This window comes from Phasianus colchicus, chromosome 16 (assembly GCF_987193195.1).
Source record: "Phasianus colchicus chromosome 16, bPhaCol1.hap1.1, whole genome shotgun sequence".
NCBI classification, from domain to species: domain Eukaryota; kingdom Metazoa; phylum Chordata; class Aves; order Galliformes; family Phasianidae; genus Phasianus; species Phasianus colchicus.
This window is the reverse complement of record NC_143451.1, coordinates 12,274,907-12,297,622: the sequence shown is the minus strand read 5'-3', so window position 1 is coordinate 12,297,622 and position 22,716 is coordinate 12,274,907. Positions and strand designations below refer to the sequence as shown.

At 55.2% G+C, this 22,716-nt stretch overlaps 2 protein-coding genes across 9 annotated transcripts in view; one reads left to right on the top strand and one right to left on the bottom strand.

Annotated features, from left to right (window-relative positions):
* Nucleotides 1–163: 163 nt before the first annotated feature.
* On the top strand, nucleotides 164–7,443 carry FSCN1 (fascin actin-bundling protein 1). Its single transcript, XM_031606599.2, has 5 exons — nucleotides 164–1,034; nucleotides 4,607–4,763; nucleotides 5,278–5,399; nucleotides 5,515–5,682; nucleotides 5,808–7,443. The coding sequence occupies exons 1-5, from the start codon at nucleotides 212–214 to the stop codon at nucleotides 6,008–6,010; spliced, it is 1,473 nt and encodes a 490-aa protein (XP_031462459.1). The 5' UTR covers nucleotides 164–211; the 3' UTR covers nucleotides 6,011–7,443.
* RNF216 (ring finger protein 216) overlaps nucleotides 7,364–22,716 on the bottom strand; it is a 63,063-nt gene continuing 47,710 nt past the window's right edge. For all 8 annotated transcript variants that reach the window (XM_090151413.1, XM_031606594.2, XM_031606596.2 and 5 more), the window contains 4 exons: nucleotides 20,180–20,277; nucleotides 17,529–17,751; nucleotides 11,118–11,187; nucleotides 7,364–10,705 (listed from right to left, as the gene is read on the bottom strand). In XM_090151413.1, coding sequence (XP_090007539.1) covers nucleotides 10,386–10,705; nucleotides 11,118–11,187; nucleotides 17,529–17,751; nucleotides 20,180–20,277 — 711 coding nt within the window. In that variant the 3' untranslated portion in view covers nucleotides 7,364–10,385. The remainder of the gene's footprint in view (nucleotides 10,706–11,117; nucleotides 11,188–17,528; nucleotides 17,752–20,179; nucleotides 20,278–22,716) is intronic.

Sequence of the window (22,716 nt, the reverse complement as noted above, 5' to 3'; positions counted from 1 at the left end):
GGGGGTGTATCGCGACGGGGGGATATCGCGGCGCGGGGCTATCGAGGCGACGGGTATCGCGGCGGGGGACCGCGGGGGGGCTCCGGCGGCGCCGGGGGCCGCGCGGGGCGGGGAGGGGTCGCGGGGGGGCGGCGCCGCGCGGTGCTATAAAGGCGGCGGAGGGGGCGGGCGCGGCGGCGGCGGCAGCGCGGAGCGGAGCCGAAGTGCCACGATGACGGCGAACGGAACGGCGGAGCCGGTGCAGATCCAGTTCGGGCTGATCAACTGCGGCAACAAGTACCTGACGGCGGAGGCGTTCGGCTTCAAGGTGAACGCGTCGGCCGCCAGCATGAAGAAGAAGCAGATCTGGACGCTGGAGCAGGACGGGGAGGATTCCAGCGCGGTGCTGCTCAAGAGCCACCTGGGCCGCTACCTGGCAGCCGACAAAGACGGCCGCGTGAGCTGCGACAGCGAGGAGCCGGGCCCCGACTGCCGCTTCCTGGTGGTGGCCCACGGCGACGGGCGGTGGTCGCTGCAGTCCGAGCCGCACCGCCGCTTCTTCGGCGGCACCGAGGACCGCCTGTCGTGCTTCGCCCCGTCCGTATCCCCCGCCGAGAAGTGGAGCGTGCACCTGGCCATGCACCCCCAGGCCAACCTCTACAGCCTGGCCCGCAAACGCTACGCGCACCTGGGGCCGCGCCGCGACGAGCTGGCCGTGGACCGCGACGTGCCGTGGGGAGTGGACGCGCTCATCACGCTGCTCTTCGTGGAGCAGCGCTACAGCCTGCAGAGCTGCGACCACCGCCTGCTGCGGGCCGACGGCCGCCTGGTGCCCTCCGCCGAGCCCGGCACCGCCTTCACGCTGGAGTTTCGCTGCGGGAAAGTGGCGTTCCGCGACGGGGAGGGCCGCTACCTGGCGCCGTCGGGGCCCAGCGGGACGCTGAAGGCGGGGAAGAGCAGTAAGGTGGGGAAGGATGAGCTGTTCGCGCTGGAGCAGAGCTGCCCGCAGGTCGTGCTGCGCGCTGGGAACGACCGGAACGTGTCCACCCGGCAAGGTGAGGGCCGTGGGGGGAGCGGGACGCGCGCGGGTGACTCGGGGACGAGGAGCGTCGCGGCCCCGCGGTGCTCTCGGCTCCGCCGCACCCGTCGGGCATCGCCGCTCCGCGGACATCGCTGCTCCGGTGCCCCCCCGCATCCCCGTGGCACAGCGGTCCGCCCCGCTCCTCTCCCGCAGGATCCCCGCTTCTCTCCACAGACACCTCCTTCGGATCTCTGCCCCCTCCGAAGCCTCCATCTCTCCATCACTCTCCCCTTTCCCCATTCACTTCCAGTATGGCTCCCTGGTTTCCACCCCCCCGCATTTCGCGGCCCCCATCCTTACAACAGAGCACCCCGGACGGGATGAGAGGCACGGGGAGGGCCCTCCTGAGGATGTGTGGGGGTCTCTGTGGAGTCTCCCGTCGCCGTGGCGGAGGCAGAGCCGTTCATTGTTCACTAACAAAGCCTCAGCTTTGTTCGTCCCATAAAGCGAGGCTGCAGGAGGCTGAGCTCCCCCATAAATGCGGGCCGCATTGCCGTCCCCGTTCCCAGCGCTGGCGTCGTTACACGGGGAGAGGAAAGGCTCTGCCCGAGGGTCGTGATGCGCTGTGAGCGCCGCGTAGGAACCCCCGCACAAAGGCGCGGTGCCACCGCTGTCACCTCCGTCCCCTCGAGGCCACCGCCATGTGCTCAGCGCCCCACGGCCGCGTGGCAGCACCGCTCACCGGGCACTGAGCCACAACCATGCAGTTGGGGGGATGGGGGGGACAACCCCGGGAGCCGCGGGGCACAGCGGGCTGGGATGGGTGCGGGCACGCTGCTGCTGCACAGCCTGCGCCTGAACGGAGCGGGAATTTGCTCAAAGATATTCTTAATTATGTAATATTTCGAGGTTGCAGCTTAACCCTTGTCTGCACGCAGGGAGCTCGGTACTTTGCTGCGGGAGAGCGAATGCTGAGTGCAGAGCAGCCCCTGAGATAAAGGGGTTTGGCTGCGGGGGGACCGATCCCGGGATTGGGGGATAGAGGATGGGGGATGGAAATGGCGGGAGGTTGAGGGGGGAGGGGGTATAAAGGAAGGAGGTGAAGGACGGGGGGGAGGATGGGGAGGATGGAGGGAGGATGGCCGTGATGGGAAGCTGAGCTGGAAGAGGTTGGAGGAAGGAGGGGGGATGGAGGCAGGAGGAGGATGGCGGTGGCGGGAGGAAGAGGAGGGTGGAAGGAGAGGAGGATGGTGGGAGGCTGAGCAGGAGGAGGATGGATGGAGGAGGTTGAGGATGGCGGCGGTGGGAAGCTGAGCTGGATGGATGGGTGGGTGGGTGGATGGATGGATGGATGGATGGAGGACGGGGGAGATGATGGAGGCAGGAGGCAGGCGGGCGCTGCCGCAGCGCAGGGGGAAGGGCCGCTGCAGCCCTTTGTCACCGGAGATGGGAAAACCAGATGTGGGGCGAGGTGCGGGCTGGGGGCCCCGCGCTGGGATGCAGGGAGGGGGGGGAGCAGCCCGGCCCCATGGCTTTGTGCTGGGTGATGGGGGCGGGGAGGAGAAGGGGGGTCCCTGCAGTGCGAGGGCCTTTTCTGAGAAAAATACTGCAGGGAGGGATCTGTGATGGAGTGGGGCTCAGCGTGCCCGGCAACGGGGCTGCAGCCATCCTTTGGGGTCCTGCTCAGCGCCGGGGCCGGGGGCTGCTGGGGGTCTCTCCCTGTGTCTGGATTGATGCAGAACCCCTGGCCGTGCCCAGAGTGGTGCTGAGCTCCCCACTGGCCCCACTGCATTCATAAAAGCAGCGGAGCAGCGTGCAGCTTCCTTCTCTGCTGAATGGCTGCTGGTGGCTGCGGCAACAAAGAGCCCTTTGTGGGATGGAGGGTCCCCGAGGGCAGAGCTCTGCCATCCTCCTGCCCTGCCCCCCTCCCCCACAGCTCCCCCACCCCAGAGGTGTGCATAGGGTTGGGGAGGGGATGGAGCGTTTCCCTGGCTGCGTTCCCATCGCCCCTCACAGGGCTGCACCCCCCAGTGCTGCTTCTCCTGGATGAACATTGGTTGGGATTTTGGGATTTGTTTCCTGGTGCAGGGTATTTCTGCTGGAAGGATGGGGAGGGGACATGCAGGGCTCTGCAGGGGGATCTGAGCCATCCTGCTGGCTCCTACCAGCATCCCAGGGCACGCTGCAGGGCATCCTCTGAGCAAATGTAGCTTTATCCAGAAGGGAGAGCTGCGTGTGTGCTGCCCTTCCTTGCAGCGTGGGGTGCCATGCTGTGCTGTTCTTCCCATGGGGCAGCACTGGGATTTGGGTTGCTTTGGGAGATGCCAGGAAGGTGGTTGGGTGAGGGCTTGGGCATCAGTCTCGAGGTGCTGGAACCATCCATGTCCTTCCCAGCTGCCTTTGCTGGAGACTTAGCAGAACACGCTCTGCTTTCGCCTCCAGCCTGGCTGCATCCATGGTCATACATGCAAGGGCCCTGCAGCCACCCCTCGGGTTCCTCCCCAGCCGTCGGGTGCCCACGCAGGGAATTTTTCGGGGCCCGCCCCCCTCCTTGCCTCCAGCCGTAATTAGCAGCTTCGTCAAGGTCAGGGAGCGTCGCGCTGGCTCCAGACTCTGCATTTACCAACAGCAGTAATTAAAGGACGCCCGCAGCGGGGAGCAGAGCAGTTCTGCTGGGGGGCAGCAAGTGGGGACACGTGGCTGGGGGGAAACAGAGGGACACGGCTGGGTCGCCTCCACCCCCTGCAGCCCCGACCCCAGCCCTCCTGCTCCCTCACAGCCCTTTGAAGCCTCTCTCCCTGCAGCCCTAATTGCATTCCTTTCCGCTGACGCGCAGTAACCCAACCCCACGTTTGGGCTGGGGGTGGTGGGAGACATCCCCCCCTTCTTCCCCCCCCCAGCTTCTCTGTGGGCCCTGCGGCTGCTCCCCCGCCTGGCAGCGGATAAAGCAAAAACCCTCCCCAAACCCAGCCCAGGTGGGAGCTCGGGGGCACCTCCTGCTCCTCCCTTGCAGTGCAAAGCAGCTCCAGGCTGTGCACTGTGTCTGCAGGCCCAGGAGGCAGCAAAATGCACGGCACGGGTGGAGCACGGAGGTGTGCAAAGCAGAGGGTTTGTGCAGGGGGATGGCGCTGTCCCAGCGTCCTGCTGTGGGCTGCAATGTGCTGGGGGGGCAGCGAGGTTTTGTTCTCAGAACAAAGGCAGTGGGTTTGGAGCTGCTTTCCCAGCATGGAAAGCAAATGTTCCCTTCCAACAGGCAGCTCCTGCAAGTGTCTGCAAGGCACAAGGCCCGTCCTGTGGCAGATATGCAGAGTGGCTGTCCCATCTCCTGCCCCAGTCTGAAGGATTTGATGGAAAAAATTGTCCTTAAACACAGCCCTGAAATGGGGATTCATGGGTGGCACTGCGTTAATGGATTGAGTCACCCTGCTGTCACCTCCCACAAAAAAAACCACGGGCCATTTGCATGTGAGATAGCCAAGTTTGTCTCCATTGGATGGGTGACGGAGCTCTGAGCTGGGGGCTGGCCCTGCGCTTGAGCATCTGAATGGAAAGTTGGGGTTGGACCCAAATGGCAGAGGGAGACCAACTGTGTGCGTGTGGCTGCAGGGATGGACCTGTCAGCCAACCAGGACGAGGAGGGCGACCAGGAGACCTACCAGCTGGAGATCAACAAGGACACCAAGAAATGCGCCTTCCGCACCTACACGGGCAAGTACTGGACCCTCACCTCCAACGGGGGCATCCAGTCCACCGCCTCCACAAAGTGAGTCCCCTCCTTTTGCCCCCCGCTGCTTTGGGACCCCTTTGCCTTCTCCGTGGGTGCAGAGATTTGGGCAGCAGGGAGGAACCCAGGTGCTCACCTCAAAATGAGAATTCCCAGGGCCCTGGGGAAGGCTGGCACTGCCAAAAACGTAGAATCATTAAGGTTGGAAAAGGGCTCTAAGATCATCAAGTCCAACCCCAACCCACCCCCACCATGACACCAAACCACGTCCCTCATCTCCACACCTCTGGAGCACCTCCAGGGACAGTGACAACATCATTCCCTGGGCAGCAGTGCCAGCTCCCGACTGCTCTTTGGGAGAACAGACATTTCCTAACACCCAACCTGAGCCTCCCCTGCTGCAACCGAAGGCCATCGTGTCTCATGTTGCTGTTACCTGCGGTCCTTGGGGTTGGGGGTCTTTACCCTTATGGCTTCCCTCATCCACCAAAATCCCAGCCGACCTGGGCTGTCCCCAGCCCCTGGGGCTCACAGAGCCACACTCTGCCCATAGGAACGCCAGCTGCTACTTCGACATCGAGTGGTGTGACAAGCGCATCACCCTGCGGGCTGCCAACGGCAAATACGTGACAGCAAAGAAGAACGGGCAGCTGGCAGCCTCCATGGAGACAGCAGGTAAGGGATGCGGGGCTCTGAGGCACCTCAGGGGCAGGTGGGTGACAAACGGGGACGCTGCTCGCCGTGCCCATGGTGCCACCCGTGGGCTCATGGCCGCCGTCCCCTGGTGCAGGTGAGACGGAGCACTTTGTGATGAAGCTGATCAACAGACCCATCATTGTGCTGCGTGGTGAGCACGGCTTCATCGGCTGCCGGAAGGTGACCGGCACCCTGGACTCCAACCGCTCCTCCTATGATGTCTTCCAGTTGGAGTTCAATGATGGAGCCTACAACATCAAGGGTGAGCCCGCAGCTTGGGGTGATGTGTGTGACCGTCAGTGCTTTGGGGGGATTTTAGGGGGCTTTAGGGGTCGGATGGATGCCCCATCTGGGTCCTTGTGGCTCACGGTCCCCTTTTGCCCACAGATACCACTGGGAAGTACTGGATGGTGGGCAGCGAGTCGTCCGTCACCAGCAGCAGCGATACGCCCGTGGACTTCTTTTTTGAGTTCTGCGACTATAACAAAGTGGCCATCAAAATCAATGGCAAATACCTGAAGGGTGACCACGCCGGGGTGCTCAAGGCATCCGCCGACACCATCGACGCCTCCACCCTCTGGGAATATTAATGCACTTTAGCGTACCTCCCATTGCCAACCTCTCTTTCCCCTGTCTTTTTTTTGTTTGTTTGTTTTATTTTGGGTTGTTTTTTTTTTTTTGATTTAATTTCTCCTCTCTGTACAAGGATTTCCAGCCTGGCTTGCCCTCCCCATAGAGCCCAGTGTGTGGTGTTGGAGGTGGTCTCCCTTCATCTCGTTAGGAACTGGATCAGTCGCCCAGCAGTGCGGTGCAGCCTATCATTCCAAAGGGGTATTTCCCCCCATCTCTGCTCAGGGGCTGCCGTGCCCAGCCTGGCCCCGAGCATCACCTCAGCCCTTCTATTTTCCCTTCCCCTATCGGAAAAAAAAGAAACAAAAAAGAAGGAATAAAGTCACCTCTGTGCTCCCCTCTGCCATACCCTCACTCTGTGCCCCGAGCTCCCCGTGGGGCTGTGCCCCTGTTCCTGTCCCCAGCAGCAGGTCTGTGCCCCACATTGGTGACAGGAGGACAGGGTGGGGGCACGCAGCCCCCGTTCCTTCCCCATTTCTGGGCACGGGCACCAGCTGGCAGCAAACCTGCAGATACCGGTTTGCAGAACAGACAAATTCCTTCGCAAACTTTGCACAGTGAGATTTGCTCAGTACTTTTTTTTTGGGGTTTTTTTTTTTTTCCTCATTGAATACTGGAACAGTGATGCCAATCACTGCGCGCCCACTGCCGGGCTGGGGGGCTCCTGTGGGCTCCTCCCGAGCTGCGGCCGCGTGCCACCTCCTGACTGGAAACAGAAAAAAAGAATAATGACCAAAACAGTATTTTTGTTAGCCTCTATTTATACACGCTGTCGGCAGCACTGTGTTCTGCACTCGGTGGAACGGTGCTGGTGATGCCCGGCTGTTCCTCATGGCGTTGGGGTGCTTTATCCTCTGGCCTCCCCGTGGACACCGCAGCGCCTTTCACCCCCAGCCCCAACCTGAGGCTGCTGGCGGTGCCACCGCTGTGCCATAACCCGGGGCTCTGCAGCCTTAAAGCTCTGCGACCCCTCCAGCAGGGCTTGGTGCTACGCTCCCACCGCCCCATCCCCAGCATAGGGGCACCGCCCGGCTCCAGCACCCGCTGCCTCCCAAGGAAGAAATGTGCTGATGGAGCCCGAGTGGCCCCGTGCCCTGGCACACACACTGCTGCCTTCGCACCCGCTGTGTCTCCTTCGTGTCCCCCCACCCCGCTCTGCCTCTGTGTGACTTTAGGTCCTCACCTCCTGTCTCCTCTCCTCGGGTGTTGTGACCCTCCGTAAGCATCTCACTCTGAAATTTAAGTCTGGGGGGGTTTTTTGTTCATTTTGGGGTGTTGGTTTTAGTACTTTTTTTTTTTCCTAATTATTATTATTATTTTTTTTTTTGTAAGTGCCATTTGTATAACTTAAACGACAACAAAAATAGCTTCAACTGGAGAAAGATGAATAATAAAAAAAACAAGACCTGCATTCGGATACGAGTGGCGACGCGTGGTCTGTTGGGGCTCGGGGGGTCCTCACCCCATTGGCATCTGTGGGGCACAGCCTGGCAGCTGGAGCTGTGGGTTTGGGGTCAGGCAGCGCAGCCCAGGCCTCGGGGTGAGAATGGTACCCACTGGCTCCTTCCTCTGGCCTCAGAGCCATCGCTGGATGGAGGCTGGGGTCGTTCTGTGATGCCCAGCAGCCCCTGGGATGCTCCAGAGCCAGTGTGGGTCAGAGCTGCTCCTCCTGGGTGATGGGGAGATAAAAAAAGGGGGAAAAAAAAAGCAGATCTGTGCAGCACATCCCAGAGCGGGTGTGGGACCCCATCCTGCAAACAAGGGCTGAGCAGAGGAAGGATGCAATTCCGCTGTTATAAACAAAGCAGAAATTAAAGCTGTGCAGGAAACGTCAGCACTTCTCGCCTTCAGCCCCGCGCCCCACTGAGCCCTGCTCACACCTCCTGGTTTCCATTTACAGGAGCGACTGGAAACCATTTTCTATTCCATTTCTCCCGACAGCATTTGGAGAGCGTTAAGCTGGGGGAGGCCGTGTCTGCTCCCCCCCCATCCCATAAGCACAGCCTGGAGCTGGAAGCCAGAGTGCACAGATTTATTTACAAAAACAACAACAAAAAAGTTTTCAAATTACATTATAATACAGGGAAACTCTGTACACACGGAATAGGAGAACGGTTTTACTACCAGAAGGTAAAGAAAAATATTTATTTATTTTATTTCAATAAACCAACCTATTTGCTTTCGGCTATCGTTATACAAAGTTGCAGAACATGCACATCTTTACAGGGTTTCTTTCTTTTAATAGGACGTTTTGCTAAGTGCAAATACTAAGTTTCTCTCCCCACCTTTAAGGCAAGTTAAACGGGACACCGCAATTAACCATAATGAGTACCTGGTAGAGGATGCAGCCACGGCTCCTCCAGGACATGAGGGGACACAGCCAGGGGCTCTGCTGGCTGTGCAGAGCTTTGCTTTTGTAACAGAGCAACCCAAACCAGCAATGGACTCAAACATGACCAGGAACCACTGATAGGCATCTCCCAGGCCAGAGGGAAGGAGCAGCCCAAGCACACAGCACCATGGTTCTGAAGAACAGCCCATCCCTGCCCCTCTCCTGAACCCTCCAGGGCTGTTCCTGCAGTGTGACATCGCTCAGGGGCAGCAGGATGAGCTCTGTGCCCCAGGAGGTGGTGGTGCTGACCCACAGACATGGGGACGGACCCCAGGCACCACCCACCCCATGCCACCTCCAGTGCCACCTCACCACTTCTGTCCCTTTTTCTCCATCCCCGAGCTTCTCCCTGCCCAGGCTGAGATCCCAATACGGCCACGCATCTCTGCAAAGCATCAAAAGGGGGAACAGGAGCCCGACTTCTGCTATCACAGCACTGCCTGTGCATGTGAGGACATGGCTGCTGCAGGAGAGCAGCAAAGGGTGCAACTGCCTGCGAAAGCTCCTGCAGTGCTGCACCAATGCAGAGCAAATGCAGCCAGATGAGAGCTGCAGCACAGCACTGAGTGCCACCTCCGTCCCCAGCACAGAGGCACTGAGCACCCGTCACCCACCTGTCACAGAGAGGTGGGCAGATCTCAGCAACTCAAGCACATTGGCCCCAGGGCTGTCTTCAGGAATAGACTAAGAAGGAAAAATTAAAAAAAAAAAAAAAGTGGCAGCAGCAAGTAAATGCTACTGGGTTATTAATGCTAGAGACCATGGCACTGAGGGGTGGGAACACTTGGTAGGATGCATTCAACCCACAGGAAATGTCTGAGAGCAGGGACTGGACTCTGAAAGGCAAGGAAGTGCTACCTGAAAAACAAACACAGCACAGGGACATTGGGATGCTGGAACGTGGGGGAAAGCAGGATGCAGCACAGCCCAAACAACCCGGGATCCACTGCACAGGGGTGGGTAAGAGCCAGCACAGAGCTCCTGCTGGGTTTGTCCCTCCAAACGCTTTGCTGCTTTTGGGGGGGCTGTCTCAGACACAAAGCACAGCCCCTGTGTGCAGAACACACTGGTGGTTACCAACACTTACACCACAGCACACGTCACACACAGCTGTCTATTACCTATCCCTATCCTGACTGCTGGTGGGGATTTGGGATGCCTGCATGAGAACAACAAAAGAAAGGCCACGTGCTGGAAGCTGGGGGGCTGCTCCCTGCTGGGAACGAACACCTGAGCCTGCAGAAGGGGCAAACTGTGCTCTCAGGGATCGAGGTGGCTGAGTTTTCTGCTTCCTGGAGCCCTGAGATGGGATGTGGCTCTGGGCTGCTGAACTGAGCAATGATATGGCTGCTGCATCCCCTCACTCCTTGCAGAGCGAGAAATGCTAAATACACTACATTAACTTGGTTTGGAACAATTTATTTCTGCTGGGAGGTGTTAGCAGGTTACAGGGATGCTGGAGAACATGGGAACCCCAAACCTTGGGCTTAGGGCAGCTGAGTCCCATTACCTCGTTCCTGAAGGTCTTACTCAGATGCCAAGTCCCTCCTCCCTTCCTGCAGGACTCAGGCTGTTGCAGCTGCTCTGGCCAGCAGGAAGGTTGGAGTTTTGGAAGACTCCCAAGGATCTTTTGCATCCCCTGTGCTCCACAAGTCTCATTTTCCCTCTCAGCAGCTGTCTGAATAGTCTTTGCCAAATAAAAAAAAAAAAAAAGGACTCCCGACATAGGAAGAGACCTTGGAAATGCAGCACCAAGCCCTGTTGCAGCACAGGTTGAAATGTTTGATTGTAAAGGTCCAGAGAAGCTATAGATAAGGGTGTAGTGCAGGTGTGTGCGAGTCACAGCAGCTCCCCTTGCAGCTGGCTACGTGGGGGGCTGCAGCAGGACGGGGTGATGTTACCAGGGGCTTCGTCCTGCAGTGACCAACGCTATCCAAACCAGGTCAGAACCGGTGCCGAGGCTGAGGGCCGAAGTGCATAGGCAAGTTGTGCTCCAGCTGAACGTTGATCTGGGGAAAATCATAGTTCACCCTCATGTTAGGCAATGGGGGCACGTAGGGGGCGGGGATGGGGCCGATGTTGAGGGGGATGTTATTGTACATGGGACGGACGGGGGGCAGAGGGAAGGGAGGGTGCACGAAGGGGTAAGGAGGCATCCGTGGCTGATGGAGGTTCTGAGGAACAGGTCTGGGGATGACTTCAATTCTCTGCATTTTCTCCATGGGCTTTTCCACCGGAGGGCCGATCCGCTTGAAGCTGTTCTCTGCAGAAGGAGGAAGGGGAGGAACCAGTCATCCCACTCACCAAGCTTGGGCTGCAATCTGGCACCCACCGTCCTCAGCACGTTCCTTAAGCACTCTTGCCCTTTCTCCTCCCAGAACCTCCTTGCTCCCACTCCCTGCTTGGAGCACAGGCATGAGTTTGGAAGGTTGGTCCTTCCATCAGCACAGCACAAGCACACTCTGCTTGCAGATGTGTGGGGCTGCCCCTTGTGTGCCTCTGTTCCCTTTTCTCCCCACTGTCCCACCAACAGCTGCAAGCAACACTGCTTCAAAGTTAGGCAGGTTCCCAGCAGAATGGCTGTATGCAGAACAGGAAGAAGGCAGCAAACCCAGAGCTGGGAGCCCTATGCTCTGCAGTCATCCTTGGTCTGATCTCAAAGCACAGGAACTTACCTCCGTTCTTCTTCCTCTGCTCCTCTTCAGCCTCCTTCTGAATCTCCTGAATTATCTTTTCGTCATCTTCCTAGGAATCAGAGCGTAAAGAATCAGAATAATTCCTGCTGCAGCTGCTTTCTATTCTCTCAGCAAGCTTTTGGCATAAGTGTGTACAGGAAAAGAGACAAATTCAGTTATATTGTCTTCGTCCAGGATGGCCCATGGTCAACCAAAAGCAAGGCTGTGACAGGGGATCGCCATATGAGCAATGTGCACAGAGCCAGGCTGGTTCTATGGAATACACCTAAGAGGCTTAGATCAGCTTTCCAGGGAGACAAGTGCTAAAATTCATCGCCTTGATGGAAACCAGAGAGCTGCAACCCAGCTCCGCCCATCCAGAGAGCTGCTGGAGAGCTGTTAATCTTCTCAATGGCAATTGTCTATTAAATATTTACACTGTGCGAGCACTTCTTGAGTTTTTGGCCCAACAGCTGGAATTAACACAACTTAAATCCTGGCTCTAGTAGCTAAACGGTGCCGTAACGAGGCCATTTAGATCTTATCTGTAACTGTGAGGAGGACATAAATCACAGTGCGTTGCTGTAATATCTATCCAGACATCACAGCTGGAATATTCAGACCCTCTGCTCAACGAGAAATTGGAAGCATCCCTCTGCCCCTCACCTTCCTCCTTTTTCTCAACCCAACATCACAGCAGTCAGACCCAGTGTCACATTCAAAATACACTGCAGGTGCCCTTGGCACAGCTCACCCCGCAGCCCCACGTGTGTCCAGCAGCACCAGAACCTTGCTGCCCGTGCTCTGCTCCCACCACAGATAAGGTTTCTCCAGGAGACAGAAGTTATCTTCATCTGCACAAAGCCACCGAGCTCGGCACCTCCCTCCCTTGGATTGCTCTTTGAGTCAATGGTTGAAATGAAGGCTTTCCAGCACGTGGTATTTCATCTGAGCGGGTTGCTTCCACGGCCCGTTAATTACAGCCTATCCATCTCCATAAAAAGCGCTGAAGAATGGCTCTTGTGAGCCTGCACACAGCTTCTGATAGCCCCGAGAGCATCAGATTGCAGCTGGAAAGCAGCTGAGCTGGGCAGCACAGCTCCTCGCTGTCTGGGCAGTGCAGGGGTGGCCCCAAAGCTTCAGGATCTGTTCATTTTTGTCTCAAGAATATTGTTTTTCAGCGCCGTTAGAAACCAGATAGCTGCCTCTCCCATCCCACTGCCCTTATGGAAACGTGCGCCTGTGGGTTTGGTTTTTCTTTTTAGCTATATGGTAAGAAGATAACAAACTCAACAGAACGCTATTTTCCAACTCCCTTCCCCTACACAAAGGTAAAATCTCACCTTAAAACCTAGAAATCTTCCAGTTCCCTTCTACTTAAAGTTTGTTAGAGCCCAGAATTAGCCATCTAAAGTACTGCTTTCCAGATGCTGCCATCCTACTGCCCTTGGACTGCTACCATCCCATCCCATCCCATGGCTGCTGGCCCCATCGACGCTGCAGAAATCTGGGAAATCAGACACAGCAACAGCACAGCTCCCTAGGATCCTCCTGCAGCAGGGGTCACTTGACCCCAGGTTACCCTGCAGCTGACCCCTGCACTACATGCAGCCCCACAGAGCCATCTGCCCTCCGGCTTCAAGCACCCCTGGGATGCTGCTCCAATCACTGCAGCTCCCAGAGAGGAGCAAAGGCACAAAGCAGCAAACCCCCATCTGCCAGAGCTGCAAAGCAAGGCCTGTCTGCAGGGATAACATAAACCACATCACCCTAATTGCAGAGCCCATCTGCAGAAAGGAGCAGACCTCACAGGCTGGTACCCATTAATACCAGGAGAACAGAAATACACCACATAACATGCACCTTCCTGCCTCAAAGCAGAAGCTGACATTGGGTTTGGCACAACGCATTGGTTTGGTAGCTGCGGTATTTTGGGAAGACCTACATTCCAGCTGGAACAAAACAGAGGGGGGGGATGCATGCAATGAGGTAACTGGGGGCAATTTGGAAGGACAGCTGATGCCATGAGACCTGGCTATTGTATGCTGCACTGTCAAGGGCAAGAAATAAGGCTGACCCCACTGCAACTGCAGGGATTCATTTAGGGGCAAAGCATCCACACCAAAAATAAGGTTTTCTTTGCTACGCTCAGGCTGGTTTGGTGCTGATGTCACATGGCTTGGAGGCACCGTTTCAAAAGCCTCTTGTGTCTGTTTGCTGAGCGGGTTCCCAACCCTTCATAAGGGCTGGATTATGATTTTCATCGCCCGCTCGCAGACTGCATGCAAGCAGGCATTGATCCCAGCAAATTAACAGTCATCTTCCCGTCAGCTGCCTCGCCTACAGCAAAAAGAAATGGGAAAGGGAAAAAGCAGAACCCCAAGCACTGGGGGGGAGCTGGGGTATGGTGTTGGAGCAAGGAGGGGTCCCTCCTTGTGAGGGACAACATGCAGAGCAATGCTGCAGCAAGGGAGGAGGGGAAAGGCGAGAGCTGCGAGCTGCAGCCCCCTCCCTATCTGCAAGTGCTGCAGAAAGCAAGTGAGGTTATTTGCAGCACCTGCCACAGTGCTGACTGACACAACAGGGCCACGTGGTGCCCTGGAGCACGGCGAGATGTGCCCACATCGTGTGCAGCATCACACGGCAGTGAGCCGGGCACAGCCCAGTGCTGGGGGCTGCATGGCCACAGAGCTGCTGGGAAACACAGGAGGAAGGAAATGCAGCAGTGAGAGATAATGAGAGCACTGCCAGCCATGCAGGGCCAAGCCTCAAACGGAACCAAGCCCCAGACAGAACCCCCCTACCCAGAACAGCAGCATACCCACAGAGCTTTGGAAAGCTCTGCTTTTAGCTGCCTTCTTTAGTTATTAACTGCTGGGAGAAAAGGGCTGCTGCCTCCTGGGGGGAGAGACCAGGACTGGGGCTGCTGTGAGTTGCACTCCCTGCCCAGCCTTCAGCAAGGGGCTGGGGGTGTGTTTGCCACCATTACCTCCCCCCTCCTTTCTGCCTTTCCACTGCTTTCTTTTTCCACATACGTGTGGCCACAGCCGTTCCCAATCAACTCGCAGTGATTTTCAGGCCAAAGGACTGTGGGGTTTTGTTTCAAATCATTCCCAGATCAGCTGCAGGGCGGTGGGGGCTGCTGGGGGCTGCTCCTGCAATGCAGAGCAGGGATGGGAGCAGTGCTGCAGGGGGAGCAGAGAAACCTTTTAGCAACAGCCGTTGCTATTGGTGTGCCTTGATGGCTTTCTGGGGATGCCATGAATTCACCATATGCTTCTGATTAAGGCATTACAGAGCATGTTGGAAAGAAACTGAGTTTGGGGGGAGATGTTTCCCCACCACTGCAGACTTCCCTTCAGAGACTGAAGTCAGTGCATTTCATGCATTTTCTCAATGCAGCTGAATTTTTGCAGTTTTTGCTTCGCAGCTCCTGGTAGCAGTGCTAGAAAGAGGGATAACTGCAAACAGCTCACAGCAATCAGCCTTGTACTTCCAACTTCAACGATGGGTGTTTAGGAGTGTTTTAAGGGTTACTGAGAAGTATGTGATCAACTTTAAAGCCAAAAAAAGCTGCACCACAGTTTTATCAAGAGTTTAAGGGCAGCCTGGTCTGGTATTAAATGTAGAGGTTGGTGGCCCTGCATGTGGCAGGGGGGTTGGAGATTCATGATCCTTGAGGTCCCTTCCAACCCTGGCCTTTCTGTGATTTAAAAATGGCTATTGAATTAAAGGTGATACACAGGAGAGCAGGACCCAGCTTACCCCAAGCAGTCACAACGCATCAGTCAGACACCACGGGATCAATGCACCCCACCTACAGCGCGTCATCAACCTCAGGATTGCTGCAGACACTCAGAAGCCAACGCTCAGCCCTGAGCCCCAGATCTGCTGTTCGCCTGCAGAATCAGCTCTCGCTGCTTTGTCCTGCAGCACATCAGACTTCGTGCAGCCTCAGGGAGCAGCCGAGTCAGGGCAGCACGTGCTGGTAGCTGCAGAGCTGCATGGCTGCAGCAGGACACCGCTCGTGGTGCCATGGATGGGTGCTGGCCGCAGCCCGGCTGCAGCTCATCTCTGAGCCAGCAAGCATCGCCCCATGCTTGGGAACTACAGCACAGGCAGCAGCCTCTCCTTAGGAGCAGTCAGAAGGGTTTGCTTTATTCTCCCAAGATCACCGCAGACAAAGACGCACAGATGCTGCTCTACCCGAGTCTTTCATTCTGAACCCCAGCCGTGAAAAGGTCCATTTCTCCTTTCTCAAGAATCGTTTCAGACTCAGAGAACGTTAAACGCCCGGTGAAGAACAAAGCTTCCCCACTTGAAAGAAACCCAAATTCTGCCTTAAATAACGAGGGATTAACCCAAGGCAGATTTTTCACCGAAGTGTGAAACTACCCATGTCTAACAAAGCTGCAGTCTGTGGCCATGAAATAAAAACAGACAGTGCTCCTGTGACTGCACCACCCGTCTGCTGCGAGCACAGCTCTGCAGAACAAACGTCCCATCGCCCCCTAAAAGCCACATTTTGGTGGCACACGTGTGCCCTCCTCATTTTGCAGCAGCCTGCCCCAGGGAGGTGCTCCTGGGCAATGGGCTGCACAGCCCAGCAAAGGCAGGCCTGTCTTCTCTACCCTTGTGCTCACACACAACAGGGCTGCAGCTACAGCAGATGCTCTCTTCCCACACAGACAGCACTAGGCATCCACTGACCACAACAGAATGAAAGAAATGGAACAAAAAGAGGAAATGGAAGCAAGGAAGGTCCAAGAAGATGCAATGCCAGCAGGGCTGGGGTGGGACAGTGTCACCCCTGACAAAGCTTGCAGGACACTGCAATGGCATTTTGCAGGTTCACATCCCCATGTGCAGATCCACACTCACTCCCACTGCTCTCATCTCCCGCATCACCTCCTGCTCTCAGAAAGCAGATCAGGAGGAGGAACCACACTGCTGTCTCTAACAGCATCACTCACACAGGGGGGCAATGCAAACTGGTACAGAATCACAGAATTGCCAGGGTTGGAAGGGACCTCAAGGGTCATGAATCTCCAACCCCCCTGCCACACGCAGGGCCACCAACCATCCCACCTAATGCTAGACCAGGCTGCCCAGGGCCCCATCCAACCTGGCCTTGAACACCTCCAGGGATGGGGCATCCACAACCTCTCTGGGCAGCTGTTCCAGCACCATCATTCACCCCAAGAAGCCAGCAGCAGAGTTTCACGTTATTCTCCGCGCTGCAGCAAGGACAGTCACCCTGCTTCAACTCCCCACAACACCAGAAACAAAGCAGGCAGTGCCAGCTCTCTGCTGACAGTGGGAAATCTTTCTTTGCCACGGTATTGGTTAATTAGAGAACTGGAAAGGGCCCGGTGACAGTGCCTTCTTTGTGCTGCCTGCTTATTTATTTATTTTAAAGTACAGTATGAGCTTTTTTGAGAGGCCTCATGTTTTCTCTGGCTCGGAACAAATGCCATTACTGAGCACAGTCAGCATCCTGATGGGAACAAAGGACTCAGCACCACGTTGTGTCCCAGTGGGAAACAGGGAGGGGGTGCAGGGCTGTGAGATGGCACAGCCATGTGTCTGAAATGGGGGAACCTGGAAGCAGGTGCCTCTGTTTAGTGTAGCACCTCTTGCTGGCAGATAACACAGAGTACAGGCAGGCAAGCAAAGGACTAGGAAGCTTACTCTGATAGAAGGGAAAAATGCAGTGGCTCTGCTTTTTGCACCATGCTTGTGCAGGATTATGCACACTCCCAGCATGAGATGCTGGGAGCAGGCTAGCAAGCTGCAGCATCCTGAGACAAAGAAGCACTGGAACAACTGAAGCTCAAAGAAGCTCTGGGAAGGCAGATCCACATTCACACTGCTCTGCTATTCTGCTGAAATCAGGAAATTCAGCTCCTGTCTTTGGATTTGTGGTACGGGCAACCTCTACTCAGAGCTGCTGCATGAAATCACCCCATCCCACAGCTACAAGAGTATTACAGAGCAAAGTTTCAAGTTTCTTACTACAGCTTCCCTCACAGCACAGTGGTATTTCAGTTCTTCCTTTGCAGCTGTTGAAAACAGCCGTGAGAACGGACACAACTGCAGCTTTGGCTCACAGGGATTGGCAGAGTGAGCCGAGCAGATAAGCAGAGCTTTGGGGCACCAGGAAGACAGCAGGTGCAGAGCCACAGCAAACAGCAACCTGGATCCTAGCAAAGCTAGGAACAAGTTGTGGTCAGATGGGACTCCGTGCTGATGTGGGCTTGCAGAGTGTTTCCTAGCTGCCTTGGGAGAGGAAAAATGTTGCACTGCCTAAAAACACTCATTTCCCTCTATTGCAAAGCATGCATTTCAACGGCACTGAATGATAACTGAAACGTGAGTGCAAATCGTTCCCCAACGTCCTCCCTCACTTACTGTGGGATCCGTCCAGAGAGAGCACTTGGCGCAGTCCTGGCAGGGAGCCCCAGGTGAGCGGGGGTGCTGGCAGAAGTGGTCGTAGCCATTGATGGCAGCCCGGCACAGGTAGCACATCTGCGCTCCGCAGCGGCACGACATGCGGTTGCAGCCCTCCGATTTGATCAGGCCGGTCCCACACTTGTGGCATTTTCTGATTCGGGCCGCTGTCATTTTCTCTTCTCTGTGACACGAGAGGAGAAGGGAGGAGGATCAGAGAAGGGGTGTCTGCGTTCACCGGCGCAGTACCATCCCTGCCACACCATCCCAGCAGCCCCGCTCCCACTTCTTCCCTCCTACACCATCTCCACAGCCCGCTGCTGTTCCAAGGAGGTCTGGGCTCAGTTCCACTTGGAGCCAGCCCACGACAACTCGAGAACAAATTAAGTGAAAGAAAGTCAATGGCAGCCTGCGTGCTACAGCCCTGATTCTGGTTTCCATGCGAGCCAAAACACAGCAGTGCCGGGCTCCGGATCGGGAGGAATTCACACCATAAGTCAGGAGAGCAAAGGGCACACAGATTCCTGACTCGGCTGCAAAGAAATACAGCCGAGGAGGTAAAGCTGGGGGAAAAGCAAACAGCTGTGGTCATCTGCTAGCTAGTTTTGCGTCCGGCTGTTGCTGCGGCTACAAAGATGCCACGACCACGTAGACTGCTTTCAATCCTGGCTGCTGTGCTATGGATTTATTTGGCTTTTGTTAAATTTAAATCAGACACTGAAAAATAATCACAGTTTTCCCCAAAGAAATTCAGCCTTCCCAGGAAGATTCTCTGCATAAGTTTTCCAGAGGTTATTGCTTTAGGAGCGCAAGACAGGGACGGGTGGGAAGGCAAGGCAGGGCACAGTCCCTGTCCCCAGCAGGCAGCCTGGCAGGGACATGCTCTGAGCAAAGGTTTGGCTCATGGCAATGCTGTTTTGGCACAGAACTGGAGGAAAGCACCGGTCACTTAATTAAAAGACTTAAGAATACAAGTTGTCAGCCTGAGGGCCAATTTTATGACCGCTGGGGATCACGTTACAATTTAATTCACAGTCGAGAAGTGAAATTTGATGACAGCAGAAAGAGGGGACTGCTTTTGGACAGAGGGAGGCACGGCCCCTTGGCTGCGCTGACCCTGCAGCACAGAACCAGCAGCCAGCATCTCCACCCAGCTGCTCCAGGGGATCTGCGAAGCCAACATGTGTTTGGGAGATGACAGGGAGGGATTTTTAAGGAGGATCCCAGCAACAGAGCAGGCAACAGCACAGCCCCTCAAACTGCTTCATCTGCAAAGCCAGAGGAGCGGTGAACGGCCAAGTGGAAAAAAGAGCAGCCAGAAGTGGGAATTTCAGCTGCCTTGCAGCTACACCAAGCTCCCCTGCAGCTATATCCAGCACGATGCGTGCCCAGGCTTTTGGAAATGGGCTAAGAATAGACAGGAAGGAAAAAAATCAACTTGAGACTGACTGCTCTGAGCGGCAGCTGCTCTTCCCTCCTCTGCTCAACAGGATGCTGCTGATTCAGACTTTTTTTGGAAACTCTGAGCGAGGCAGGAAGCTTGGCCTGAGCTCCAGCTGTGCTTCCCTTTCCTTGCGCAGGGCTTCAAAAGGAAGCTTTCATTGTATCGTGCACTGCGACTCACCTACCTGCTGCAATGACCTGCCAAAGGTTTTGAAACTGATTTTTTTTCCATATTAGGGACACAACAACTTGTTTCTCCCCCTTCTCACCCCTCTTTTCTATAGGGGAAGGAGTGACAAGAGAAAGAAGCCATATCAAATCTGTAACGTTTTGCTCTCAAGTACAGGCGGCAGGATGAGCAAGCAACAGTCATTCAGCTTCCCAGCGGTGGAGCTTTCCAACCTCTACTCATACCAGACAGACTGAATCAGAGAGGAAAGGATTGGGCAACACAGGCAGTTCCCGTCGGGCTGCGCCAAGCATGCAGCCCCATGGCTCAGCTCTCACTTGTTTCCTAAAGCCAGTGGATTTTGTCTTGTACTGCAGCAAGGAGAGAAACAAGGCTTCCAAAGACATCAGGGGAATATTTGAGTATTTCAGAAAGTGAGCCTATTTTGTAGAGATTCCTACCAAGCAGTTAGAAGCACAGATGAGCACGTCTGCTTCCACAAAGCCAGAAAGCAGTGGCTGAGTAAGCCACATTTCAGCATGTTGTCACCAGTTGAGATTTTCAAACGGTCCTAAGCTACTCTGACTCAATACACATCCCTGCCTCTCACAACACCTCCCTTCTGCCCCAGGTGAATGGAAGCAAGACTCAGCAGGCTTTCTCACCTCTGTGAGGCTCTCCAGGTGCTGGCCTCCGAGACACTGGGCCAGCCAGAGCAACAGGCCAGGCTGCCAACGAGTCTCCCACGTTCCCAGGTTACCACCTGGATCCACTGCCATTTACCTTTCACAGAATGAAATCCCATCCCAGGGCTGTCTGCACCCTCCAGCCTGAAGTCTTCAGGACACAATGGAAGGCATTGACACCCAGCAAAGCTTCAAGGCTTCCAACATTTACAAGAACAGCTGAGTTTCTTATCCCTTCCTCCATACCAGTTCTGTGGCGTACTGCTGTAACAATTTTATCCACTTGTTTGTGCCAGCTCGTGGGGCTTACTTACATGGATGTCCTATACTTGATGTCATCCTTCTCAGCCAGCTGCTCGCAGGTGAGGTTCATGTGCTCCTTCCACAGCCCCTGGCACTTCCGACATGTTTCCTGAGGAAGACAACAGGCATTAAAGGACGAGGTGACCCAGCACAATAAGAGCATTAGGGATTGGAAGGATTCCCATCTCTTTCCCCAGCACGTTGCAGATTCTTGCTTGAAGATGGGGTTGGCAATTCTGTGTAGAAATATGAGGCTCCAGAGGATCTGTCCTCCACTAGAGACCACGAGTCCATCAATAACAGGAGCAATGGTGTCTCCAAGGCATGAGAACCCAGGACCAAAACACAGCTGGAGCTATCTACAACAGTGTAAAAAGAGTCCATCCATAGCAGCCCACCTAAGACTCATGGAACTGCCAACAGGTCAACTGCAAGCTTCCAGCAGCAGGCTGCAGAAACAAAAACACGACACTAAAGGTCAGCAGGCCTGTGGTTTTCCTGACCCAAACCTTTCACCTTCACAGAGGGGGCTTTCAGTAAGCTGCAAAGCACGAGAGTCTATATTCAGCTTTGTGCAACCTCACTAAATAAAGTTAGAATGGCTTACATGAGTAAACAGCTTAAAAGCAGGATGTGGACACACATCCATAGAACAGAGGTGGCGTATGAACAAATATTTATGAATTTAACCAGAACAGCTGAAGTAAATTTAAAGCAAGTGACCAAACTCCCTTGTTCTTATAAACCCTTCAGTAGAAGGCTCAGCCCGGCTGGCAGAGCTGCACGGAGCAGGAGCTGTGGAGGCACTGTTGGCAACAGAGCTTGGACTAACGCTGGGACACGGTTGATTTTTTTCATTGGCCATCCAAAGAAAACATAATTTTGTTTTGGGTCAAACAAGAGATTTTCCTTTAATTTGAGGAAGATTAAAAAACATCCAAATCAAACTTGGAAGAAGCACACGTTTTGCGATCCAACTGTTTCATCTTCAGGATGGCTGGGACTCAGCCTTTAAATCCAACCTTCTCCTCTGGCAGAAAAACCATCTGGCTGCAAAGCATCCTCCCTCCCTCCCTCCACCACACGGCCCCACCAGCCTTGCCCTGCTCCAGTTGCACAACCAGAGCACTGAGGCATCCTCTAGAGTGCATTACCTTCTTTTAACAAAGAAATGGACATTCAGTGAATACACACCACAATTAGCCGCTGTCTAATTGAGTTCTCCTCAGCTCTCGGCCTTTTCTCTGCTCAGAGACACACATAGGCAGCAGAGTGCTTTTGATCACCCATCAGACAAACAGGACGCAGACCAAAGCTTCCAAGGAAGCTGCCCCTAGGAGGTGCCAAATGTTGACTTGTTTGTGTTTGTGCTCACCAGGAGATGCCTCGCAGCTTGTGCTTTCATCCCAGGAATTAAGGGCCCCTCGTGCAGCTTACCAGACAGGATACTTTTGCACGTTGCAGAGCACAGGGCTGTAGGAAGGGGAGAACCAAGCATCCCGAAGTGTCACAGGCCCTCCCTCCCCTTTCATTCACCACTCAGGTCGTTCCAAGACCAAAAGTGCCGGATGGCTGTGAATACCAAGGGTTAAAAGCAGCTGCTGCAGCCCTGCTACACGGAGCCACTTTCACATGCCAGCAACAAAGATTTAACAGCTTTTTGCCAGAAGGGTTGGCAGGCTCTCCAGCCAGGAGCCTGCAATTCTCAACTACTTAACTCCAGGAGCCTCCTTCGCTGCAGAATTAGATGTCTGCCCACAGCAGATGGTGCTGCTCGGGGTTCGGTACCAAGCCCTCCCCTTTGCCTTTTGCCATTTACCACCACTCTCCCTTCCAATGCTGTGGTTATTTAAAAACAACACCTTCCCTCGAGCTGCTGCTGTTTGCCCAACAGTCGTCTCTTACACCCGGGAAAAAGGATTCCTTGACAGACAGGGAGGAAGGGAACAGGCACAGCACTTTGACTCCTGACCCCAGCCAGGTACACCCCAGGCCAGGTACAGCCCCTGACCCTGCTGTCTCCTCCCAGATTGAGATGGGAGAGATGTGAGGATGCACGAGTTGCTACCAGAGCTCCACACAACTCCCCTCCCTGCTCGCCCAGCACAACGGCCCATTGTCTGTGGGTACAGGAGATCCCATTGGATCCCTCTGCACAAAAGCCTGTGGTTCAGGCAAGGGGAGCTGCTCCGATGCCATAACCACAGTCGCAGCCATGGCCTGAGAACAGCAGAACAACCTTCTGCATTTTTACGCTTCCTTGAATCAAACCTGCTTGGCCAATGGAAGGTTTTGCACCTCTCATGCAATAACAGCTCTGATCTCGACAGAACTTGCACAGAGGGTTCTTTTATTTCAGAAGCAGCTTTTTGCTCGATAAGGAAACGTACTCTGCCATTTCCATATTAATGAACCTAAACACACAGTAGGATGGCTGATTTTCTGCAGCCGCCCTACATTATCTCTATTGTATAACCTTGGCACCAAGACAGGCTAGCACACAACACGACAGCCCCAAACCCGCACAGAGGGAGAATGCATCCTTCCC